Here is a 25238-nt window from a genome sequence, read left to right as displayed (position 1 = left end):
GGGTTTCTCCATGTTGGTTAGGCTGGTCTCGAACTCCTGACCTCAGGTGATCCACCCGCCTCAGCCTCCCAAAGTGCTGGGATTACAGGCATGAGCCACTGCACCCGGTCAGTAATCCATCTTATAATTGCATATTGAAAATAAAGTGTCTTACTTGAATAACTAATTGCAATCTATAAATTATTTCAGTCCTAATAGCACTGTGAGCTTTTGGTTACCTGAAGGCTAAACTCATCCTACTGATCAAAGATAGTAATTTTTCACCCATAGGAAGCATCAAAGTCTACAATCTTAATTTTTTTTTCCTTCCAAAGAGTTAGATAATTGAGATTTTTAATGATACTGGTGACTTTAATCTTTTTTAATATTGTTTTTCTCTGGAATTTATTGATATATATTACCTGAATATATTCTAATGCTTAAGGTATACACACATTATTTCACTTAAAAATTCCCACTTTCTCCTACCACTACCCCAGGTAAAGAACTCTTGAGTCTTTGAGGAAGTAGAAACATACTGTAGTGGGTTTTTTCTTTTTCACATTACAGACCATCTTGTGTGATTTGTGGGTTTTTTCCCTGAACATTTCTCTGTATGTCTTTTTATTATTGTTTCCTGCCTTTGTCTCTTTTCTTTGTCCTTTGCTTTCTCTACTTCCCCCAATATTCCTTCCATTTCTCTTTCCCTGCCCTCTTATTTCTTCCCACTCCTACATGTTATCTCCTTTCTTTTCATTCAGGACTATGAGAGTAAATTGCAGGCCTTGCAGAAGCAGGTTGAAACCCGATCCCTGGCTGCAGAAACAACTGAAGAGGAGGAAGAGGAGGAAGAAGGTGAAATCTAGAGACTGAAACTTTCCTGTGTATATCTTTTTGAAGTTATATTATCAAATTAGTCATTTATGCATAATCAAAGCTGAATTCCTCTTAGTTGGACCTATCATTTATCGACATTTTACTGAGCCAGTTTACAGATGATTGAATAGATGTGCAGTGTTGAGAATCCAGGCTGTATTTTATGAGGTGGGAATGGGGGTGATAGTGTTCTTAGACCTTCACAAGGTTTCTGAGCACATCTTGATTTAAATCCCTTAGAAAGTTTACATGCACTGTCTCTCATATTACTGTAGATATGACTTTTATATACCTATTAAAAATATAGAGCTTAATCTTTGTGAAGACAGTCTGTTCAATTTGAAGCCATTTCTGGCAAATTTCTAGTCATATTGCTTAGTCATGTTTGCCTATCTTACATTTTCCAGCATTTCTTAGTTGAGTTAGGGCTTTCATTGTTACTCATTGCCTTATAATGCAGTATAAACACTTATCACAGTTCATTTTTCCACCCAACCTCTTGGCAATCTCAAGGCTTCAAACTAACTTTGAAGGACCTCTTAAGTTATGTATTACATTTCTTATTTATTTATTTACTTGTTTATTTTTGGACAGAGTTTTGCTCTTGTCGCCCAGGCTGGAGTGCAATAAATAGTGCAGTCTTGGCTCACCGCAACTTCCGCCTCCTGCCTCAGCCTCCTAAGTAGTTGGGATTACAGGGATGCGCCGCAACGCCCGGCTAATTTTGTGTTTTTAGAGGAGACGGGGTTTCACCGTGTTGGTCAGGCTGGTCTCAAACTCCTGACCTCAGGTAGATCTGCCTGCCATGGCCTCCCAAAGTTCTGGGATTACAGTCATGAGCCACTGCTCCCAGCCAATTTCTTATTTTTAAATAAGCAAGATGTTACCTTTTTTCTCTCTGTAATAGAAAAAAATAAATACATGAAGTCATACAATATAACAGAGGTCAGGAGTTTGTCTTTTTTTGTTTTTTGAGACAGTGTCTCACTTTGTCCCCCAGGCTGGAATGCAGTGGTGTAGTCTCAGCTCACTGCAACCTCTGCTTCCTGGGTTCAAGCAATTCTCATGCCTTAGCCTCCGGAGTAGCTGGGACTAGAGGTGCGTGCCACCACGCCTGGCTAATTTTTGTAACTTTAGTAGAGATATGGTTTCTCCATATTGGCCAGGCTGGCCTCAGTTTTGAATGCCCACCTCCGCCTCCCAAAGTGCTGGGATTATAGACATGAGCCACTGCGCCTAGCCAGGAGGTTTTTTTTTTTTTTTTTTTTATCGTGGCCACATGTTATAATCATACCTTTTTTAAAAAACAGAGAAAAATTTATTTCTTATTCTATTTTAAATAAATCCAAAAGTAAGATTTTTTAAGATTTTCTGAAAAGTGTATATTGCTTTCATAGTATCAACAGAATTTGGTAAGCTTTACTAAAAAGAAGAAACAAAAGCAGCTGAATGGAGAGAAACTGGAAAACATCTCACCTTGATAAAAGAGATAAGCTAGAAGAGAGATGTAATTTTTATATAGTTGTAAGATTGCCTTTAAATATGCATCATTCATTCTTTCAGTTCCTTGGACACAGCATGAATTTGAGTTAGCCCAATGGGCCTTCCGGAAATGGAAGTCTCATCAGTTTACTTCATTACGGGACTTACTCTGGGGCAATGCCGTGTACCTAAAGGAGGCCAATGCCATCAGTGTGGAATTGAAAAAGAAGGTATGGAGCAGGAGGACGCAGGAGAGCTGGAGGCAAAGCCGAGCCTGCTGTGGGTGCATCAGGGCTCTCACCCTAAATTAACCTTTCCTTTGGGGGAACTCAGCAGCTTTGTGCTATAAAACAGCTTTATATATGTCTTTATTTCATATGTGTGCCTGGAACATAGTAGGTACTACTTAACTTTTCGTTAAATAAATTTTTTTTAAAACAGATGTTTTCTAGCTTATTTTACAAATAGACTATATTCCTGACAAAAACTGGAGAAACATAGTAGTAGAAAAATACTTCTCTTGGGTTTCTGAATAATTTTAATTTTCTTCTGCTTTTCTATTATTAAGTTTGCACCTCTATGTTTGCTTTGCCTCTTTGCCATTGATCTGCTCCCCCTCTGGGGTCTGTGAGGCACTGTTGTGTAGCGGACAAACACACGCACCCTGGACCCAGACAGTCCAGGTTCCAGTCCCAGCTCCATGAGTGGTGTCGATCCCGGTAGCCCTGTGCCTCCATTCCCCCATCTACATAATGGGGTTGGTAACAGTACCTGGCACCAAGGGATTTTGTGAGGAATGAAAATGGGCATATGCATAAACCACTTAAAATAGTACCTGGCATGGTAAAAGGAGTGAATGTTATTCATTTTTGTAAGTATTACCACAACTTCACACCAAACCTTAGATTCAGTCTTCTGTACGCTCCACTGTTTATCAGTTTCTTCACTGCTAAGATTACAGTGGAAGACCATATTGTGTAGTAGGTAAGAGCACGGACCACCTGACTTTGGGGAAATTAATTATCTTCTCCTAGAACTAAATTCTAGTTCTAGGGAATAAGATATCTTCTTCATTCATAATCTCGGCAGCCTTTCTCATTTTATAATTATTTATTAGCCACTCCTGAAGTAGACTAAATAAAGGCAGTAACTGTCTTTTTTTCTTACTGCTGTGCATAGCATTTAATTAATATTAAATAATTGTTTAATAATAATTTGTTGGTGAAAATATAACGTGGTAGTGAGAAATAAATGATGCAATGTCATGAAGTACTTACCATATAATCAACACTTTTTTTTTTGAGACGGAGTCTGGCTCTGTCACCCAGGGTGGAGTGCAGTGGCACGATCTCGGCTCACTGCAAGCTCCGCCTCCTGGGTTCACACCATTCTCCGGCCTCAGCCTCCCAAGTAGCTGAGACTACAGGCACCTGCCATTATGTCTGGCTAATTTTTTGTATTTTTAGTAGAGACGGAGTTTCACCGTGTTAGCCAGGGTGGTCTCAATCTCCTGACCTCATGATCCGCCCCCCTCGGCCTCCCAAAGTGCTGGCATTATAGGCGTGAGCCACCGTGCCCGGCCGTAAACACTTTTTTATGAGATAGGATCTGGCTCTGTCGCCCAGACTGGAGTACAGTGGCGCAATTATGGCTCACTACAGCCCTGGTCTGGGCTCAGTTTGTAGAGACAGGGTCTCACTGTGTTGCCTAGGCTGGTCTTGAACTCCTGGGCTCAAGTGATCCTCCTGCCTCAGCCTTCCAGAGTGCTGGGATTACAGGTGTGAACTTTCATGTCCAATCAGATAAACGCTTTTAAGAGCAGTAGTTGCAATCCTCTGAATTTAAAATAGGAAACCTTGCTGTGTTTTCATCCTCTCTCATTAGTGAGGGACTAGATATGCATTTTGTGGTCCACCTTTTGGTCTCTGGTATAAATTCTATTAAAAGTCTTCATTCAGTCAATCAAAATATATTTATCAAGATTTTATGCCAGGCATGGTGGATTGTGCCTGTGATCTGAGCCCTTTGTGAGGCCGAGGTTGGTGGATCATTTGAGGTCAGGAGGTCAAGACCAGCCTGGGCAACATCGTAAAAACCCATCTCTACAAAAAATAAAAAAATATTAGCTGGGCTGGTGATGAATGCCTGTAGTCCCAGTTATACAGGAGGCTGAGGTGGTAGGGTCACCTGAGCCTAGGAGGTGGAGGCTACAGTGATCTGTGATTGCACCACTGCACCCAGCCTGGGTGACAGAGTGTAACCTTGTCCCCTCCGTGCCTTCCCCCTGAAGAAGATTTTAGTATGTGCAAAAACACTGCCAGACTAGGAAAACAAAGTCCTTAAATAGCTTGATTTGAAGTTAGGGTTATTCCCTGTGACTGCTAACAGGTGGCCATATTTTTCAGTTAGTCACAAGCTATTTGTTGAGCACATACAGCACATTTGACCTCTTTCCCGTTGGGCATGATTGTATCATCTTCTCTGAAGCTTGCTTGCTGAAAACCATTTGTCAATGGTTTATTCTTTCCATTCAGGTGCAGTTTCAGTTTGTTCTGCTGACTGACACACTGTACTCCCCTCTGACTCCTGAATTACTTCCCACTGAGATGGAAAAAACTCACGAGGACAGGCCTTTCCCTCGCACGGTGGTAGCAGTAGAAGTCCAGGATTTGAAGAATGGAGCAACACACTATTGGTCTTTGGAGAAACTCAAGTATGAAAACATTCATAAAGGCTGATTGTTTTATTTAGGAAATAACAATGACTTGCTCAAGTGAGCTCCTTCCAACTTTCCTCTCTCTGAGGACACGGTTGCTTCCTTCCCTGTACTCTCTAAACGCTGTTGCTGGCCAATGGTATTACCATCCGTTTTCTTTTAAGTGAATAAATTGCACTCCTCATACAACTCTGACATTTGTAGATATTTAAGTTTACCCTCCATAGACCCTCTTTTAAATTTTAAATTTTCCAGTTTCATCATATTTCTGTTTCAGATTTGAAACTTATCTTTTCTATCCTGGACCTCAGGATAATCAATAATAAACATGGAAGTTATAATCTAGCTTCTTTTATATTTAGTATTATGAGATACCTCCCCCTGTCTCAGTGTATTTGAGGTGTCACATACAGTTGACCTACAGTATTCCCCCTTATGACTTTTCACCCGGTAGAGGATAGGTGGCCATTCTTAACTTTTGATGGCTTATCTCTAGAATCAAGACACTTTGGATACTGAGTGTTGGCTTCTGTACTTTTGGCCTTCATTCTTTTTAAGTAACATTAAATAGTGGGAGAAACTCCTTTTTTTTTTTTTTTTTTTTTTTTTTTGAGAAAATCTTGAATGGAAGATGCTTCTAAAGTGAAAGGTTAATGCAATTTCATTATATTAACCCAATGTGCTTTGTGTTTACTAAATAGGCAGAGGCTGGATTTGATGCGAGAGATGTATGATAGGGCAGGGGAGATGGCCTCCAGTGCCCAAGACGAAAGCGAGACCACTGTGACTGGCAGCGATCCCTTCTATGATCGGTTCCACTGGTTTAAACTTGTGGGGAGGTATGTGATGATTTTGTTGATATCTTCTTTTAAAATAATGGTTTTATTCAACAAACCTGAGCAGATAATATAAAAATTTAAGAGGAAAAAAAGAGTGTAAAAAGGCCTTGTCTATAATCTTATCCACTCACAACCACTGCATCATTTGGTGTATTTCCCTTCAGTGATATTCAGCAGGCATTTTTGTTTCGAGTCTCAAACTTTCAGCCAAAGTATTTAAATCTTCCCTGACTTTAAACTTACGAAGTGTTCTGTACTTAAGATAAATTTAGAAGGAAAAGAAAACTTATGCCTGTATCCTACATAGTTTAAATTCATAGTACAGTTTATCAGACACAATCTCTTCATGATCTGATTTGTTCTTCCTTTTTTTAAAAGGCGATTCATCGCACTTTAGTCATTGCAAGGGTGAATTGCACCTTGGTAGTCCCCTTCAGCCTCATATTTTATACATTTTTCCAGCACTTAATGAAAACACATAGTGCCTCTATGAGTCCATATTGAATCAAGTTCTTAGAGGTTTCAAATTTTCAAAACAGGGAAATTTAAGTTTTGAGCTTACGATTTCAGAATTTGAGTTGCTTTTTCAATTGCAGAAAACCCTGTGATGGGCTGGGCGCGGTGGCTCACGCCTGTAATCCCAGCACTTTGGGAGGCTGAGGCGGGTGGATCATGAGGTCAGGAGATCGAGACCATCCTGGCTAATATAGTGAAACCCCGTCTTTACTAAAAATACAAAAAATTAACAGGGCACAGTGGTGGGCGCCTGTAGTCCCAGCTACTCGGGAGGCTGAGGCCAGATAATGGCGTGAGCCCAGGAGGCGGAGCTTGCAGTGAGCCGAGATTGCGCCACTGCACTCCAGCCTGGGCGACAGAGCGAGACTCTGTCTCAAAAAAAAAAAAAAAGAAAAGAAAACCCTGTGATGGTTTTTAAAGAGGCTGGGTAAAAAGGAGTTGCTGAAGTCATAGTGTGTTGTGGAAATGAAGTAAATCTTTTCCACTCTACTCTGATAGCAAAGTAGTTTTTCTAAGAGATGAATTGGCCAAACACATCTTACCCTAGCAAAGCATGTGCTGCTTTGCCATATACCATTTCATCCATTTTGGTTTCTGCTCCAAGATGACGTGAGCATTTCAGTAAAGATTGAAAGCCTTCTTGTTTCACTTTGATGTTGAGTGGGTCCTTGGAGGCCTGGATGCTGATCTTTTATGTGAACTGGAGAATGTAAACGTGTTATAGTACAGTATTTACCTAGGATGGTCTACTCACGTGTTTCCTTTGCTTTTCTTATTCTAAGGATCAGTCCTTATGTAACTTTTTCAACTTGCCCTTGTTCCCTTTCACCTGACCCAAATGATTTATGCTTATTTTATCCTTTTGCTTTTCCATTTGCTTTTATTGTGTTGATTCCCCAGTGGATTCTGTCCTGTTGGCACCTATTGCTTCCTGTTTAACCAACTATTCCTCTCTCCCTGGCTGTGTTAATTGGCGTCTTACCTGGTGTCTAGCTCCCCCATTTTCCACGGCTGTGTGAATGAGCGCCTTGCCGACCGCACACCCTCCCCCACTTTTTCCACGGCTGATTCCGACATCACTGAGCTGGCTGACGAGCAGCAAGATGAGATGGAGGATTTTGATGATGAGGCATTCGTGGATGACGCCGGCTCTGACGCAGGGACGGAGGAGGGATCAGATCTCTTCAGTGACGGGCATGACCCGTTTTACGACCGATCCCCTTGGTTCATTTTAGTGGGAAGGTTGGTGAGGTTATTGTGAGAAAGGCGAAAAGGGACCAGCTCTTGCTCTGAAGGCCTCCCTGCTTGCGCAATTTTGGATAACCTTGCATTAGCCAGTTCAACTCATGAATGCTCTTTTTCAAGTTCTCCAATACTTCAAGTTCTTTGTCAGTGCTGGTCTGGCTGAGACAGTTCTCAGGCATTGTGTGTGAGGTCCTCAGTCTGCTCAGCACAATACGCAGCAATATATGAAGACTGCATGGAAGACACCTTGTCTTAAATTGTCCAGTAATTTTGTTCTGAGGAGGGGAACCCCAAAGGAGAAAGTAAAGCTAAGAGTCAAATGTGGTGGGTTCAGTGAATAGTATTGTGGTCTAGATGTTTCCTTTTCAAAGGATTGTGATTGAAAAAGCATATGGAGATAACATGAGAGAGGGGGCAGTGCGAGGCCAAGGTTTGGCTGAAGAATTTGTGGTACTGCAGGAGTCAGAGGACAAAAGTAGATTCAGGAGTAGAGTTAAGTTTATTTTTTGCTTAGTCTACTGAGTCCTAAAAAGAATCAGGAAAGTTAAGCTTCTCCTTTACCTAAAATGGATGCCTTTCTTTGGCCAGTTTCACTGAGCCTGTCTACGGATCTTTGGCATCTGCTAAAATTTTAACCTATAGGGTTTATAATCATAAAGCTCAGAAAATCATCTATTGACCCCATCAACAGTGAATATTGGCTGGGTGCGGTGGCTCACCCTTGTAATCCTAGCACTTTGGCTCACGCCTGTAATCCGGCAGTTTGGGAGGCCAAGGTGGATGGATCACCTGAGGTCAGGAGTTTGAGACCAGCCTGCCCAACATGGTGAAACCCCGTCTCTACTAAAAACACAAAAAATTAGCCGGGTATGATGGTAGGTGCCTGTAGTCCCAGCTACTCGGGAGGCTGAGGCGGGAGAATCACTTGAACCCGGGAGGCAGAGGTTGCAGTGAGCCAAGATTGCACCACTGCACTCCAGCCTGGGTGACAAGAGCGAAGCTCTGTCTAAAAAAAAAAAACAATGAATATTTGTTCGGTGCTCTATGAAACTGCTTTGTGTTAAGAGTAGTTCACCAAACTGAGGCATTGTCTCTGGCTCTCAGTTTGTGCATCCATCTGTCAGTGATGCAGAACTCTCTCTGCACATGTTCCTGATACTGGTGTCTTTGTTCATCTCCAGCTTTCATGCTGAGGTGATTTAAATTACAAGTTCAACAGTAGAGTGCCCATTGGATTAACCAAAGAGTTTCTGGCCATAAACTTTGTCCCAGTGCTAATTGCAGTTTCTAAAACTGTTCGCTTGTGTTCTATACTATTGCAGTGAAGAGTAGGCAGCTTCATCTTACGTAACATGGTGAGGAGAAGGCTGACCTAATTGTCAGGAGAAGTCTTGGGTCCTAGGCCATGTCTGTCACTAGGACAAGCAACTTAAACTGAAGCCTTTTGGGCTCTCAAGTGTAAAGTGAGTAACAGGTAGAAATAAAGAGCCATAAAGATCTTTTTCAGCTTTCATATTCTGTCATCTACACTAGCAAAAATGAATATCCTGGTTAAGACTTCTACTAAGAAGCATTTGTATTTTGAGGAAGTTGTATGGTAACTGGAGACAATCCCGCTTAATGTGGAAATTAACTGAGGATACATGTATTGTTTTGTCTCTAGTTTTATAGTTTTATTTCTTTTAATCATATCAGATGTAAGTAGATATAAAGCAATCAACTCTATTTTGATTTTCACATAAAATACTTATGAGCTGTGGCTCAGGAATTGACTTTTCCATTTGTTTAGATTCCCAGGTTCTAACCTTGTAAGAAAGGACTGGGGGAGGAAGTGAAATAATACAATAACAATCAGTAAAGTGAAGAATAGCTTTCCATTTTTGCCCTTGACTACATTTCTCTTCTGCAAACAAAATTTACAGTAATGCATCATCACCCAGTTGTGTAGTGTCATTGTATGTGTAAGGAAAGTAACTAGTTTCCTGTTTTTGTGATTCACAAGATTGGATTTCCCCTATTGGCATATAATTTCAAATATAATTCACTTGTAAAATTTTTAGTTTGTGGCTGGGTGCGGTGGCTCACGCCTGTAATCCCAGCACTTTGGGAGGCCGAGGTGGGCAGATCATGAGGTCAAGAGTTCGAAACCAGCCTGAACAACATGGTGAAACCTTGTCTCTACTGAGAATACAAATATTAGCCAGGCATGGTGGGTTGTGCCTGTAATCTCAGCCACTTGGGAGGCTGAGGCAGGACAATCACTTGAACCCGGGAGGCAGAGGTTGCAGTGAGCCGAGATCGCGCCACTGCACTCCAGCCTGGGCAACAGAGCAAAGACTCCGTCTAGGGGGAAAAAAAAACATTAGTTTCTTGTGAAATTCCATTAGTAAGTTTGTTTTTTAGCCATGACTGCCTCTGCTAAAACTTTATATTGCACATGAAAAGAGCTTGTCCCTTTAGCTATTCTCTTATGGCATGCTGGGATGTTATGAACCATCCATCATAATTTGGGATGAAATGTAAAATATTTAAGCTAGTCTTCTGGGTTAAAAGGGGGTTAAAGATGATGATTCTGTGATCTCTCTAAGTACCTTAACTGACATTCTTTCTATAAGTAGCACCATAATTTTGCTAATTTTTCTTATCTTTATGTTGACCAGTTTGTTTCCCTTTTTGAAGTAACTTCATTGAACTTTCTGCTAATGTATCTTTTACATTTTCCCCTCTCTCATCCCTGTTCTCCTTCAGTCTGCTAGGTCAAAGTATAAAGATTCTCAAAAATGCAGAGTAATTATGAAAATTCTGTTTAAAAAGCTTCAGAATAGAATGTTTATATAGCATTGATTTGGAGCTAAGGGCTATATTCTGGTAACATGACAAGGTGCTGTCTAGTGAATGTGTGATTGTATAGTCATGGAGCTGATGTCCCTGCCATAGAATTACAGAATTATCTAAAAAGGGAAATCTATAATAATGGCCTTCAGTGCTCCCACACTTGGACTAGCCTTTGCCATAGGCAGACAGGCAATCTCATCTTTAGTATGTGTGCAAACAGTGCTTTAATATAATGTGTGCTTAATATAAGCTTTCTTTAAAAAAAAAAAAAGTGACTCCTGCTTTTGAATAGCTATTTTTTGAAATAAATTAGATATAGTTAGGAATCTAAATGTGTTCTGGGTAGTTAATATCTAGTATGAGCTGGCTCTGAAAAATCAACCTAGTATAAGTTGGATGGCTTTGCTTTTCTGCTTTTGGTATAACCCATTTTTCTGAAAAAGCTTCCACTTCTATTTAAAGATAAGAGAGAAATCATTTTCCTGTTCCCTTAGGTACATAGATGTTCACTTACCAAATATTTATAGAGTGGCCCAGCCCTCTGCAGACAGTGGTGAGCAAAACCAGACATGGTTCCTGCCCTTATAGACTTATAGTCTGATGGATGACACGGACATAAATTAAATAATTGCACAAATAAATGTAAATTATAGCAACGATGAAATAGTTGTGTGTGTTGCCGGAGATCACATAACATTGGGGGACCTGTTATGAGAAAGTGGTGTTTGAAATAAGACCTGAAGATGTGAAATCAAAGGCATGAGGCCAAGTGTGGTGTCTCACACCTGTAATCCCAGCACTTTGGGAGGCTGAGGTGAGTGGATCACCTGAGATCAGGAGTTTGACACCAGCCTGGCCAACATGGTGAAACCCAGTCTCAAAAAAAAAAAAAAAAAAATCAAAGGCATGAGGTGTAGGCATCAAGTGCAGAGAGGACTCCAGGCAGGGGACATGTGCAATGGCTCTTTAATGGGCCAGGCCTTGAAATGGACAAGTCTAGCTGGGGTGCCCACAATAGAGGAGAGTGATCTGTGTATGCGTTGACTTTGAAAGTGAAATTATCCATTTGATACCTTACGCCAAATTCTTAGTCTTTTAAATTCTGTTGCAGTAGTTGTTGTTTGATGGTTTTGTTTAGAACTTTTTAGAACTTTTCATTCTTACATTTTTTTACACCAGAGCTTCAACTCTCTGTTTCTTAGCATTTCTCTCTCCTGCTTTGGAGCAGACTGAAAGGGAAGTGGCATTATTTCATCTGATTTAATGTTCATTTGCAGTTATTTTTGTTATTTTTTCATTTGCATTTCATTTATGCTCTAGTCATATTAACATTTGTTTTTCTGTGATGTATTATGTCTGTTTCCATAATTTTCATTACTTTGAGTTGAATCCCAAATACCCAGTCCGTCCTCCTCCTCTCTTTGTTTTAAAATAGGTTTCAGAACAGGAAAAGCATCAGATAAGCATGTGTGTCACTTGGTTTTGTTTGATTTATTGATAGAAGTGTCTATCTTTGTCTTTTGTCTTATGTTCGAAGATCAGCATATACCAAATGGGAAGACCAGAATCATACTAGGAACTAGATTCTATTTCCCTTTCACTAATTGGAATGAACACTCTTTAGCTTTGTGAGCATCAGTTTTTATTGCTTTTTAAAAAAAGTAATAGCTACAAAATAATGAAAGAAGAAGAAGACAATACCAAAGATAGGACTTTGCTAGTTTGCTTGAAATATAAAGTGTTAGAGCTATAATTTACCTTTTTCTTATGCGTTTCTGAATTCTGAATTAGGTTTTGAACTCTAGGAGCAAAAGCAAACCTTTTAGGCATCAACTGTCATCCTCTCCCTTAACGTTTGTCTTTTTTCTTTTTTTTTTTTTTTTGAGACGAAGTCTCACTCTTGTCGTCCAAGCTGGAGTGCAATGGTGCGATCTTGGCTCACTACAACCTCCGCCTCCTGGGTTCAAACAATTCTCCTGCCTTGGCCCCCCCAAGTAGCTGGGATTACAGGCGCCTGCCACCATGCCTGGCTAATTTTTGTATTTTTAGTAGAGACGAGGTTTCACCATGTTGGCCAGGCTGGTCTCGAACTCCTGGCCTTAGGTGATCCACCTACTCAGCCTCCCAAAGTGCTGGGATTACAGTCATGAGCCACCAGGCCCAGACAATAATAGTCATTTCTGAAAGTAACAATGAATGGCCAGGCGTGGTGGCTCACGCCTGTAATCCCAGCACTTTGGGAGGCTAAGGCGGGAGGATCACCTAAGGTCAGGAGTTCGAAACCAGCCTGACCAACGTGGAGAAATCCTGTCTACTAAAAATATAAAATTAGCCAGGCATGGTATTACATGCTTGTAATCCCAGCTACTCAGGAGGCTGAGGCAGGAGAATTGCTTGAACCCGGGAGGTGGAGGTTGCAGTCAGCCGAGATCACACCACTGCACTCCAGCCTGGGCAATAAGAGTGAAACTCCATCTCAAAATAAATAAATAAATAAGGTAACGATAAAGACCCATAGGCCAGGCGTGGTGGCTCACGCCTGTAATCCCAACACTTTGGGAGGCTGTGGCAGGTGGATCATGAGGTCAGGGGATCAAGACCATCCTGGCTAACACAGTGAAAACCCCTCTCTACTAAAAATACAAAAAAATTAGGCAGGCGTGGTGGTGTGTGCCTGTAGTCCCAGCTACATGGGAGGCTGAAGCAGGAGAATGGTGTGAACCCAGGAGGCGGAGCCTGCAGTGAGCCGAGATCACACCACTGCATTCCAGCCTGGGTGACAGAGTGAGACTCCGTCTTAAAAACAAACAAAAAACAATAAAGACCCATAATGCTGTGATATGGAATTTATTTTAGAGTTATTAGCTGTATTTTGACCCGTTTTCCTGCCTTTTTTGTCTCCTGGTTTCTGTTTTATCTATTGGGAAAAATGAAACAAAAGCTCTTTATAATTTCTTAAATTAAAAAGTTAGGCTTGCCTGGGCATGGTGGCTCACGCCTGTAATCCCAGCACTTTGGGAGGCTGAGGTGGGCGGATCACAAGGTCAGGAGATTGAGAACAGCCTGGCCTACATGGTGAAACCCCATCTCTACTAAAAATACAAAAATTAGCTGGGCATGGTGGTGTGTGCCTGTAATCCCAGCTACTCGGGAGACTGAGGCAGGAGAATCACTTGAACCAGGGAGTTGGAGGTTGCAGAGAGCCGAGATCATGCCACTGTACTATAGCCTGGCCACAGAGTGAGACTCTGTCTCAAAAAAAAAAAAAAAAAAAAAAGGTTAAGCTCTTGAATGGGCTCCTCTAACCTGCCCCCAGCAGCATTCATAGAGCAGTATCTTGAAAGTCTGCTTCCAGGTGTGACTCTTCTCCCTACAGTAGTTAAGTTTTAGAGCGTGATTTGGTGTGTGTTGGTCTTCGTCAACAGTTCTGCCAAGCATTTGCTTGTTCATGATCTGTGCTGAAAAGGCAGCTGGAGGCAAATCTGAGAGGATAGGACTGAGAAGGGGTCTTAAGACAAGGCCAGAAGTCAGCTCACAGTTGCAGGAAGATGTTCTCAGTGAACCTGAAAGCAGTTTCTCTCTCCATGGATGCTCTGACATTTGTCTCCTGGTTTCTGTCTCTAGGGCATTTGTTTACCTGAGCAATCTGCTGTATCCTGTGCCCCTGATCCACAGGGTGGCCATCGTCAGTGAGAAAGGTGAAGTGCGGGGATTTCTGCGTGTGGCTGTACAGGCCATTGCAGGTAGGTGACCCTCTTCTGAAATGAGAGCTGTGAGTTCTTTGTCTAGAGACAAAGCAGGCCAGTTCTGCGTGGGTCACGCTTATATTACACAGACAAACTGTGGAGAGTTTGTATGTGTAATATAAATACACATACTTTGGAGAAAGCGTTTATTGCTTCTTTCTAGCAATTGTTCCCAAGTATCACAAATAGATCCTGCTTAGTCCAGACTACTGCTATTTTGCAATAATGGGGTAAAGAGATTTTCTTAAACATGTTAAAGAGCAGCTCTTGCATTAACTATATAAAAGTCATTGGCCTTTTTTTTTAATTTTCAAGACAGGGTCTCACTTTGTCATCCAGGCTGGAGTGCAGTGGTGCAATCATATCTCACTGCATCTTTTACCTCCAGGCTGAGCCATCCTCCCACCTCAGCCACCTAAATAGCTGGGACTACAGATGCACACCACCTCCCAGCTAATTTTTAAGTTTTTTATTGAGTTAGGGTTTCATTATGTTGCCCAGCATAGTCTCGAACCCCTGAGCTCAAGCGATCTTCCTGCCCTGGCCTCCCAAAATGCTGGGATTACAGGTGTGGGCCATTGCACCCGGCCAGTCATTGGCCTTTTGTTTTGTTTTGTTTTGAGACGGAGTCTCACTCTATTGCCCAGGCCGGAACGCAGTGGCACAATGTCAACTCACTGCAATCTCCGCCTCCTGGATTCAAGCAATTCTCATGCCTCAGCCTCCCTAGTAACTGGGATTACAGGCACCTATCACCATACCCAGGTAATTTTTGTATTTTTAGTAAAGATGAGGTTTCACCATTTTGGCCAGGCTGGTCTCAAACTCCTGACCTCAGATGATCCACCCACCTTGGCCTCCCAAAGTGCTGGGATTACAGGCATGAGCCTCTGTGCCCAGCCTGGCCTAAATAATGTATCTTAACTGCTTCATTATTAACAAAGGATTGTTAGGCCTTTGACTTGCTTAGTTTTTTTTTTTCTCAGAGTACTTATAATAGACATTTGTTTGGCTGCTATTTTGTAATGCACGGGTCAAGCTGATACAAGCTGTTTATGGTGGCTTGTGCCTGTAGTCCCAGCTATTTGGGAGGCTGAGGTAGGATTGCTTGAGCCCAGGAGTTTGAGGCCAACTGGCGCAACATAGTGAGACGCCATCTCTTAAAAAACAATTGAAAAAAAAAAAAGATTTTGGTATTTTCCATTTTTCCATGATCCAGCCTATGTTCTGAGGAAAGAATGTGGTCATTTTCTGTAATCTTTCTGTCTTAATTGCCAAATGCTGTGCTGTGGCCAGTGACCTTTCAGCCTTTCCCCCATGGAAACTTGTGACACAATCACCAGTATTGAGTATATGGAAGTCTCCTCCACACGTACAATATAATATTTTCAAATACTTGTTGGGTATTATTGACTATTATCTTGCCAGCATGGAGACAGTCAGTATTTCTAGGTGTGACATTTGAACAATCTCAAGAATAAAACAGAATCTTTTTTTTTTTTTGAGACGGAGTCTCGCTCTATCGCCCAGGCTGGAGTGCAGTGGTGCGATCTCGGCTCATTGCAACCTCCGCCTCCCGGGTTCAAGGGTTTCTCCTGCCTCAGCCTCCTGAGTAGCTGGGATTACAGACGTGTGCCAGCACGCCCGGCTAATTTTTGTATTTTTAGTAGAGACAGGATTTCACCATATTGGTCAGGCTGGTCTCAAACTCCTGATCTCATGATCTGCCCGCCTCAGTCCCCCAAAGTGCTGAGATTACAGGCGTGAGCCACCACGCCCGGTCTAAAACCAATTCTTTATTGACTAGTCTCATTTCTTTATTGACTAGTCTCATTTGAGCTGAAGAAGTTGATCAATCTACATGAATAGAGTGCGAAGCAGCCCATGCCGTGTTACTACTTTGGTATCATTCTCTTACGCCAAAGGACTTGAGTTTATAATCCAGCAAGAGCCTTTTCCCTTCCTCCCGCTGTGTAGTCTCACTCAATTCTTCCTAATTTTTTTTTTCTGCTTTAGCGGATGAAGAAGCTCCTGATTATGGCTCTGGAATTCGACAGTCAGGAACGGCTAAAATATCTTTTGATAATGAATACTTTAATCAGGTGAGAACCCGTCAGGAAGAAGGAAAACCTTGTGGAAAGAAAAAGAATGTTCAGCGTTGGAGACCAGTTCTCCTGTGAAACTGAAAAACATAGGGTGCTGGTTGTCACAGAGTAGTTCAATAGAATATGGGACATGTCTAACAATTATGAAGGTAAAGGTGTATAGACTCAACATTCATATTTTATTCATTGCCTTTCCTCAGACAGCCCTCGGTCCATATAATTTTCCAGTCACTATTATTTTGTTGGGCAGATAAACAGAAGTAAGGCAACTGGAGAAAAATATGTTTTTATACTACTTTACCATGTACCTGCCCCTGCCTTTTTTTCAGAGTGACTTTTCGTCTGTTGCAATGACTCGTTCTGGTCTGTCCTTGGAGGAGTTGAGGATTGTGGAAGGACAGGGTCAGAGTTCTGAGGTCATCACTCCTCCAGAAGAAATCAATCGGATGAATGACTTGGGTATGTAGACAGAGTTTACTGTGCTTGGGGACATTTTCGACAAAGGGAAAATATTGACCGTTATCAAGGGACGTAGTGGCCTTCGTCAACTAGGAATGGAAAGAATGCCCAACTCCCTCCTCTTTGCATTATTTGAACCATCTGTGTCTTCATTTGACCCTCTTTAGATTTGAAGTCAAGCACTTTGCTGGATGGTAAGATGGTAATGGAAGGGTTTTCTGAAGAGATTGGCAACCACCTGAAACTGGGCAGTGCCTTCACTTTCCGAGTAACAGTGTTGCAGGCCAGTGGAATCCTCCCAGAGTATGCAGATATCTTCTGTCAGTTCAAGTAAGCTGCCCCTTTGCTCTGCCTCCTAGCTAGCTGCTAACCGAGGTGACATCTCTTGTGCACTGTAGAGTGCGTTACGTGTGTGAGGGATTAACACTCTTGAGACAAAGACTAACCAGTCTCTGAAGGAAAATGCTTTCATCACTCCTATGGGAGTGAGAACCAGAAACCTGTCCTGGAATGCAACAGGGTTCCCTGGCAGGAGGAGCATGCCGCGCACCCTGCTGCAGGGCTCTGCTGTGAGCGGTCCCCCTTTACCAGGAATGTAGGGTCTGATCACATAAGCCTGTTGATGAGTCTTTCTAGTTCTCTTCATGTTGAAATGTCTTATTAGTAAATCTGAAAGCAGTGGCTTATCTGGCCACCAATTATGCCTGTTTAATACTCGGGAAAAGGAAAATTTAAACAATGTAAAGAAGGATAAATTCTACATCAACTGAAAAAAGCTAGTATGTGGAGAAGATGTGACACTTGTCATTTGTCATCCACATAGGACTTGCTGTTTCCCGCGGCCCTCTCAAACCCTGTGCTCTAGGTGCTTTCTTCTCAAGACTGCCCCAGGAAAACACTTTTTTGTGAATCTTCAGTTTTAATACCTCCAAACTTCAATGTGTCTTTTCAGTACTTGGGAAGGGCCACAGTACAAGAGACTGAAGTCTGACCCCTCCGTACCTACAGCCTTCAGTTTGCTACTGGTGCCACCAAGAGGCTGCTTTGGGTTCTGCCATCCCTCTCCCCTCAGAGTGTGCCTTGGCCTTCCCATCGGTCCTAGTGCAGTTTATAAAGCTTTTGTACAGGTTTTATCACAGAAAATTGAGTTAAATGTGATCTGAATTAAATGTGATTACTATATAGTAGGCCACTAATATTATTTGCTACAACTCATAATTGTTGAAATATTACCCGTCGAGAATTGATTTCACCTATTTAATGTGTTTTCACTCATACCCTCAAACTGAAGGCAGGATAGTATTGACCAGATGAATCTGTTTTTTGGAACTGTTGCTATTCTAATCAGGCATCTAAAACAATAGATGTTTTTCATGGAAAACATCTATTTGGTTAACTGATGTCTGAAGTGACAATAGTGAGTTGACCTTTGTCCTGCAATCTCCTAAAAAGAGCAGCATCTCCACCTGGTGTTAGCTCTGGGGGAAAGGGCATGTTGCTTGTGTTGAAAGCAGCCTCAAAGGCATCCGTGTTTTTACAGTGGCTCCTCTGGCCTGTGCCGGGAAGGTATGGCTGCAGAGCACTGTGAATGAGTTCACCTTTCACCAGGGAACCCCAAGAATGCTGCAGTGCCAGCAATACAGGAATCAGGGATTTGGAGCACTTGGCACAAACATGCCAGTGTTCTCAGACTGGTGAACTAATTTGGAAGACAACAAGTTCATACTACTGGTCTCTCCCCCGAACTGAAAATATTTTCTTTTTCTCCATTTTTTCTTGATGGAAGGGGTGTCCTTCTGATGGATTTTTCTATCTGGCAGTAAATCTTTGTATTGGGTCCACTTTAACTGTGCAGTTATTTTTATTTCAGACTAATAATAGGGAGAGAAAGAGAAAAAAATAGCATCTCACTATCTGTGAAGATAACTAAATATAGCCCACTGGTTCAACAAATTTTTCCAGAGTGTCTTCTGTGTGTCGGGACCTGTGGGAAAACACTTGCTGTCTGGTGGGGGGAGAGGCATATAAATATATTATTACAGTGAAATCATTGCTATTAAGGAAAAAAACATTACTAGTAATGTGGGAACACAGAACTGTCAGGGTAAGTCAGGAAAGACTGCCTGGAAGAGGTGACATTTGAATCCACAACACTCTTAGGTAACTATGCCAGCCACAGGCTTTCGCACTAACTGTGGAAGCTTGAGTCTGCTAATTTTTTTCTGTACAAAATGACATTGTTTTTATTTTTAGTAAAAAGCTTTTACAAAGGAAGAGGAGTTAATTGAATTCACTTCTTCACTCTCTCTAAAGCATTCTTGCACATACATCCATTTAGCTAAGAGATCAGGGTCGGTTAATTTTTCAGTCATTTTTGAAATAAAGTCTAAAATAGGATCAGTTAATTTTTCAGTCATTTTTGAAATAAAATCTAAAATACCCTCTGTGTGATATGGAAAAGGTTCTTGACAAGGGAATGTAAATAACTTAAAGAATCTGCTTAAGTGGAATGCTTCTTTCTATAGGATCCACATTGGGCTCTTGAAACAGATTCTGATAAAACCATTTAATACAGTGTTCATGAGTCTTTTTATTTTTTTATGAAGCTTTCTGCATCGCCATGATGAAGCATTCTCCACGGAGCCCCTCAAAAACAATGGCAGAGGAAGTCCCCTGGGCTTTTATCATGTGCAGAATGTAAGTGGCCAGATCTTTTTGCCAAACGTATGTTTTTCTGGTACCTTGGTTTTCTTAGCGGAGGAAGGGTGATAAGAAGACGTACAAGTCACTGGCTGTGCAGTGGGGGGAGTAGACAATAGAGGGCGTGACTAGAGTGGTGAGGTTATCCACAGTGGCCTGAGCAGCAAGCCTTCTTGTCTGTATTACAATGGGCCTAGTGAGTGGAATGTGGGTTGGTCTGCCAATAATATCTTCCATCAGTTTGAATGCAATGAGTTGTTTTAGTGTTTCTGTCCTAGAAAAATAAGCATGCTTAATAAGAGTTTTGTTAAAGTGAATGCATTGTCCTTTAAACCCTAAGATACTTATGTTGCTCAATTGCAAATAACATAAAAAATATCAAATACCTTCTGTAGCTAAATTAAGATTTAGAGTCTGTTTTCCTTGCAACTGATAGTATAATTAACACATTAATGCCCTTTACAACTGTATTCCTATGTGAAGTAAGAAAACAGATCCTTCCCTCTCTTACATGAAATTTCACTCAAGCTATGTTCCAGAGTCATTATCCTCATCACAATAGCTAACATTCACTGAGAGTTTATTTCGTGTTAGTCACTGTTCTGAGAGTTTTTGTGTAATTTAGTCTTTCCCTTTATACCATAGATTAAGATAATCCCTGTGTTAGCTGAGATGACTGAAGCATAGAGCAATTAAAGTCGCTCATCAGACCAGGCACAGTGGCTCACACCTGTAATCCCAGCACTCTGGGAGGGAGGCAGGTGGATCACTTGAGGTCAGGAGTTTGTGACCAACCTGGCCAACATGGTGAAATCCCATCTGAGGCACAAGAATTGCTTGAACCCAGGAGGGGGAGGTTGCAGTGAGTCGAGATCGCGCCACTGCACTCCAACCTGGGCAACAAAGCAAGACTCCATCTCAAAAAAAAAAAAAAGTAGTAATAAAAATAAAGTTACTCATCAGTGTTACAAGAGGCAGAGATAGGACTTAAGCTCAGAGAAATGTAGCTCTGGCATTCAGGATCTTCACTACTACGTGAAACTGTCTCTCATTCTCTTGCTAACCATGTCTGCTCTCTAAAGTAAGAGAGGAAAGGAGAACTTCAAAGATGGAAAAAGCAAACACAAAATATGCTATCTTCTTTTTCATGTTCATGTAAATATAAGCAAGCATGTATCTGATAAACTTTGATCAGCTGCTTTGCACAAGGATTGTGCCTGACAACTGGGGAATGCGGATGAATCTCAGATGCTCCCAGTGAGCTTCCAATTACGATAGAGGAAATAAAATGCATACATAAACACCAGTCATGCAAAGATGAACATGAGAAAATATTCACTAAATGCAGTGGGAGTAGAGAAAGGGAAAGTTATTTATATGAATGGAAAACTAACTTAAAATAGTTACTTTTTGTTGGGGAGGATAGTTGGGGGAGAAAGGGGATAGGAAGCTCCCTGAAGGATGTAGTATAAGCAAGAAAAGGTGTGTCAAACTTGGCATTGTGCCTGGCACATAGGCCATAGTCAATACATGCATGGATGTATGGAAGTGCCTTCCAGGCAGGGTTGCAGCCTGGGCCAGTCCTTGGCACAGCAGAAGAGAGAGCAGGTGAAAGGAGCAGCAGATGAGTGAGTGAGCCAGAATGGTAAGCATAGGAAGGGGAACAGGGGCCAAGATCAGTTGAGGCAAATTATGGAAGATCTTGAATACCTGAAACTTGGAAAAATTACTTTAGAATTAAAAACAACATAGGGGATTCCCTGTTTTTTGTTGCAAGAGGCCTAGCAGATTCTGGACACTCAGCAGTAGTAAAGTTGGGCCAGGCATAGTGGCTCATGCCTGTAATCCAGCACTTTGGGAGCTGAGGCAGAAGGATCAGTTCAGCGCATGAGTTAAAAACCGGTCTGGGAAACATAGTGAGATGCTGTCTCTACAAAAAATTGTTTTAAATTAGCCAAGTATGGTGGTGCATGCCTGTAGTCCTAGCTACTCCGGAGCCTGTGGCAGGAAGATTGCTTGAGCCTGGGAGGGTGAGGCTGCATGAGCCTTGTTCGTGCACTACAGAGCAAGACCTTGTCTCAAAAACAAACAAACAAACAAAATCAAAATACCTAAAGTTCTGATTGAAGCAGAAATCTGTGTTTTCCTGTAATCTTTTCCTAATCTTGCTTGGCTGTAGATTGCCGTGGAGATCACTGAATCGTTTGTGGATTACATCAAAACCAAGCCTATTGTATTTGAAGTCTTTGGGCATTATCAGCAGCACCCGCTTCATCTGCAAGGACAGGAGCTTAACAGGTTTGGACCAAATAAGCAAACATTTTTGATGGTATTGTTTTGATTTTTAGTTTCTCGATTGCTGGAAAGGAAGAAATCTTTTGAGGGATTTAGAAACTTCACCATCATCTTATAGTCACCTAGTCGCTGATTTTAGATAGAACAAATTAAATTTTGACCGGGTGATCTCAAATACCATCTTTTTGTAGGAAGAGACTTTGAATATGGTAGAAATTTGAGGTGATAGGAATATAACATGAAAATTGTTGAAAATTGTTCCTGGCCGGGCTTGGTGGCTCAAGCCTGTAATCCCAGCACTTTGGGAGGCTGAGACGGGCGGATCACGAGGTCAGGAGATCGAGACCATCCTGGCTAACACGGTGAAACCCCGTCTCTACTAAAAATACAAAAAATTAGCCGGGTGTAGTGGCGGACGCCTGTAGTCCCAGCTACTCGGGAGGCTGAGGCAGGAGAATGGTGCGAACCCGGGAGGCAGAGCTTGCAGTGAGCCGAGATCGCGCCACTGTACTCCAGCCTGGGCGACAGAGCAAGACTCTGTCTCAAAAAAAAAAAGATGTTCCTAATGCCCACAGCTTTATGAAATAGAAGCTCTAAGTACAGTCATCAAAACTGCTGAGGAAGGCAACAGTGGGCCTTTCTGGTGATGGCAGAGTGTTGGTGTTGGCAGAAGAATTTTCTTATTTCATTTATTAGCTAAGACTTAGAAGGAGACATTTTTTAAATGAGATTTAGCCTATTTCACTATCTAGGATTATCTCTATTATCTGGTATTATGCCAGAGTTGAAAATGCAAAAGTCTGCTCTCTTAAAGGGAATTAAAACATGCTGTTGATATCAACATCCAGCTCTGTAGTCTTTTTCTTTCTCTTGAAAAAATGGGGTTTATTGATTTCTACACTGCAAATAGTTATTACAAAAAGTTTTTTTTCTTTTAAATACATTCACACAAAGAGAAGTATAAAGCGATGGTAGTGACCAGCAAGAAGAAGAATAATTACGTTAATCTTAATGTCTGTGTGCCAGTTCTGTTTACGTTAATGTTGGAAAACTCCAACTTGGAATCCAGAACCTCAAATCTGCAAATGGAATGTCTTGAGATGGGCATGTGGAAGCCAAACAGTTTCTCTCTTTTTCCCTGCTTTTAGAAGCTATACATAAAACATTGTTTTCCTTCTGTACTGTCACAGAACTTTTACATACATTCTCACTCCTAGTTGTGAAATGCCTAAAGAGAAGGAAATTCAATTTGCAGTCCAGCACAAAGGGGAGAATTTCTAAAATAAATAACTCCTTGTAGTCTTGATCTTTGTCTTCCTTTCTTTGCAGTCCGCCTCAGCCATGCCGCCGATTCTTCCCTCCACCCATGCCTCTGTCCAAGCCAGGTGAGCACTCACTCTGCTTTTTGCATGATAATCTCTGTGTGAATACATCTCTTATTCTGAATGACTTTTCAAATAGAAGTCATGTTGGAATTTCTATCCTTCTATGTATCCACATGTATTCCTGCTCCTCTTGTATATATCTAGTAGGAACTAGAATTCCTAGTTCCTGATTTAAAATAAGAAGTAAAGGCCAGGCCCGGTGGCTTACACCTGTAATCCCAGCGCTTTGGGAGGCCGAGGCAGGTGGATCACCTGAGGTCAGGAGTTCGAGAACAGCCTGACCAACATGGTGAAACTCTCGTCTCTACTAAAAATACAAAATTAGCTGGGCATGGTGGCACACGCCTGTAATCCCAGCTACTTGGGAGGCTGAGGTAGGAGAATCGCTTGAACCAGGGAGGTGGAAGTTGCAGTGAGCTGAGATTGCACCTTTGTACTCCAGCCTGGGCAACAGGAGTGAAACTCCATCTCAAAACAATATAAAATAAAATAATAAAATAAGACAAGAAGTAAGAAACAATAGGGGGCCTTATCTACCAACTCTCTGGTCTTCTATTTGCAGATTTTGATAATCACTCTGTTCCTAAATCTTTCTGCTTTGTATGTAACTTCCCATAACTGTCAGGGGACTAGGCATGTCTTTGCGTAGTAAATTTATTCTGCATGTTCAGTGATCTTGTTTTGATTTTTCTTTATTTCTGTCCTTTTTCCTCATTGCCCATTCACCAAATTCCCACCCCACCCTGTGGTCACTCTCCACCCAATGTATTCCCCATCTTCATCTGCCTTCAGACCATGAGAGAAAGATTGAGCTGATTCGGTTTCTCGTGTCTGGCTATGTGAATGTGCATGTGTTGGACACATTTTCTGAGCACGCCAGTGTGCTTGCATCCTCCGCTATTGCCACCTTCCAGGATGAGGCTGACCCATTGCCGCCTTTTCTCTTTCTGCCAGTTCCCAGCTGCCAGAGCGAGAGGGTACCCAAACGAGATGGTTAGTAGCTGAATTAGCTCCACCTTAGATGTAGAACCAACCTCAGGCGCTTGTCCTGAAGCCTGGCTCTCTGCAAATGAAACACTGACATTTCCGTTTGCAACTTGAGCTGAATGTAGAGCTCAGCACATTTTCAAGGTCATATCACATTTTCTTCCTAGAGATTTGGGAAGCACTTTCTCTATATGTGTCTGTTTCACATCACCGTCGCAGTGGGGGAGGCCCTTGCATTTGTTTTTATGGATTCTTTGCAATAGTATTTTTAATTTTGAAGATTTTACTAGTAGGTAGTTTGTTAGAATACTTCTGGTTTTGCTTTCTGACCCCTTAGATGACTGCCAGGATGACTTACCCTATTTTCTTTCTGACTAGCATCACCAACTCATGTGAAACTCAGCTGGGCTGAATACTGGTGATAGGGTACACATGTGAATAGTGTTAAATTATTCATAAAGCCCCTTTTTATACATTATGTTAGTGGATCTTCATGATTGCTTTTCAAGATAGTAGGCTAAATATTAGGATCTGCAGTTTGTGAATGAGGAGACAGACTCCCAGAGGTTAAGCAGCTTAACTAAAGTCACATAGCATCAGTACAGTTAAGAATATGGAGTTTAAATCTGGCCAGGTGTGGTGGCTCGCACCTGTAATCCCAGCACTTTGGGAGGCTAAGTCAGACAGATTGCTTGAGCTCAGGAGTTAGAGACCAGCCTGGGCACCATGGCGAAACCCCATCTCTACAAAAAAATGTAAAAATTAGCTGGGCGCGGTGGTGCACGCCTTTGGTCTCAGCTACTCAGGAGGCTGATGTGGGAGGATGGTTTGAGCCCGGGGGCAGAGGTTGCAGTAAGCCGAGATCACGCCGTAAAAAAGAAAAAAAAAGAATATGGAATTTAAATCTGAAGAAAATGTGTAACATAAGATCATATACAGAATCCTGTGTTTATAAATGAGACCCGTGGTACCCAACTTTGTCCTCACGTTGGTATCAGCTGGGAAACTTTACCCCTCATCTCCATGAGGGGTAAAGAACTGTGTCCTTCCCTTAGAGATTGTGATTTAATTGA

At 41.8% G+C, this 25238-nt stretch overlaps 1 protein-coding gene across 1 annotated transcript in view; it reads left to right on the top strand.

Moving 5' to 3' along the window:
- LOC105551419 (kinesin-like protein KIF1B) overlaps positions 1-25238 on the top strand; it is a 172130-nt gene that overhangs the window by 107359 nt on the left and 39533 nt on the right. Inside the window, exons 20-33 of the mRNA XM_011996641.1 lie at positions 741-834; positions 2419-2567; positions 4872-5050; positions 5755-5892; positions 7402-7650; positions 14113-14231; positions 16251-16336; positions 16669-16798; positions 16966-17128; positions 19405-19495; positions 21678-21796; positions 23123-23178; positions 23971-24171; positions 24544-24583. Coding sequence (XP_011852031.1) covers positions 741-834; positions 2419-2567; positions 4872-5050; positions 5755-5892; positions 7402-7650; positions 14113-14231; positions 16251-16336; positions 16669-16798; positions 16966-17128; positions 19405-19495; positions 21678-21796; positions 23123-23178; positions 23971-24171; positions 24544-24583 — 1814 coding nt within the window. The remainder of the gene's footprint in view (positions 1-740; positions 835-2418; positions 2568-4871; positions 5051-5754; positions 5893-7401; positions 7651-14112; positions 14232-16250; positions 16337-16668; positions 16799-16965; positions 17129-19404; positions 19496-21677; positions 21797-23122; positions 23179-23970; positions 24172-24543; positions 24584-25238) is intronic.

This window comes from Mandrillus leucophaeus, unplaced genomic scaffold, assembly GCF_000951045.1.
Source record: "Mandrillus leucophaeus isolate KB7577 unplaced genomic scaffold, Mleu.le_1.0 Scaffold52, whole genome shotgun sequence".
In the NCBI taxonomy this organism is placed as follows: Eukaryota; Metazoa; Chordata; class Mammalia; order Primates; family Cercopithecidae; genus Mandrillus; species Mandrillus leucophaeus.
The sequence above is the reverse complement of the archived record's forward strand: the minus strand, read 5'-3'. Positions and strand labels throughout refer to the sequence as shown.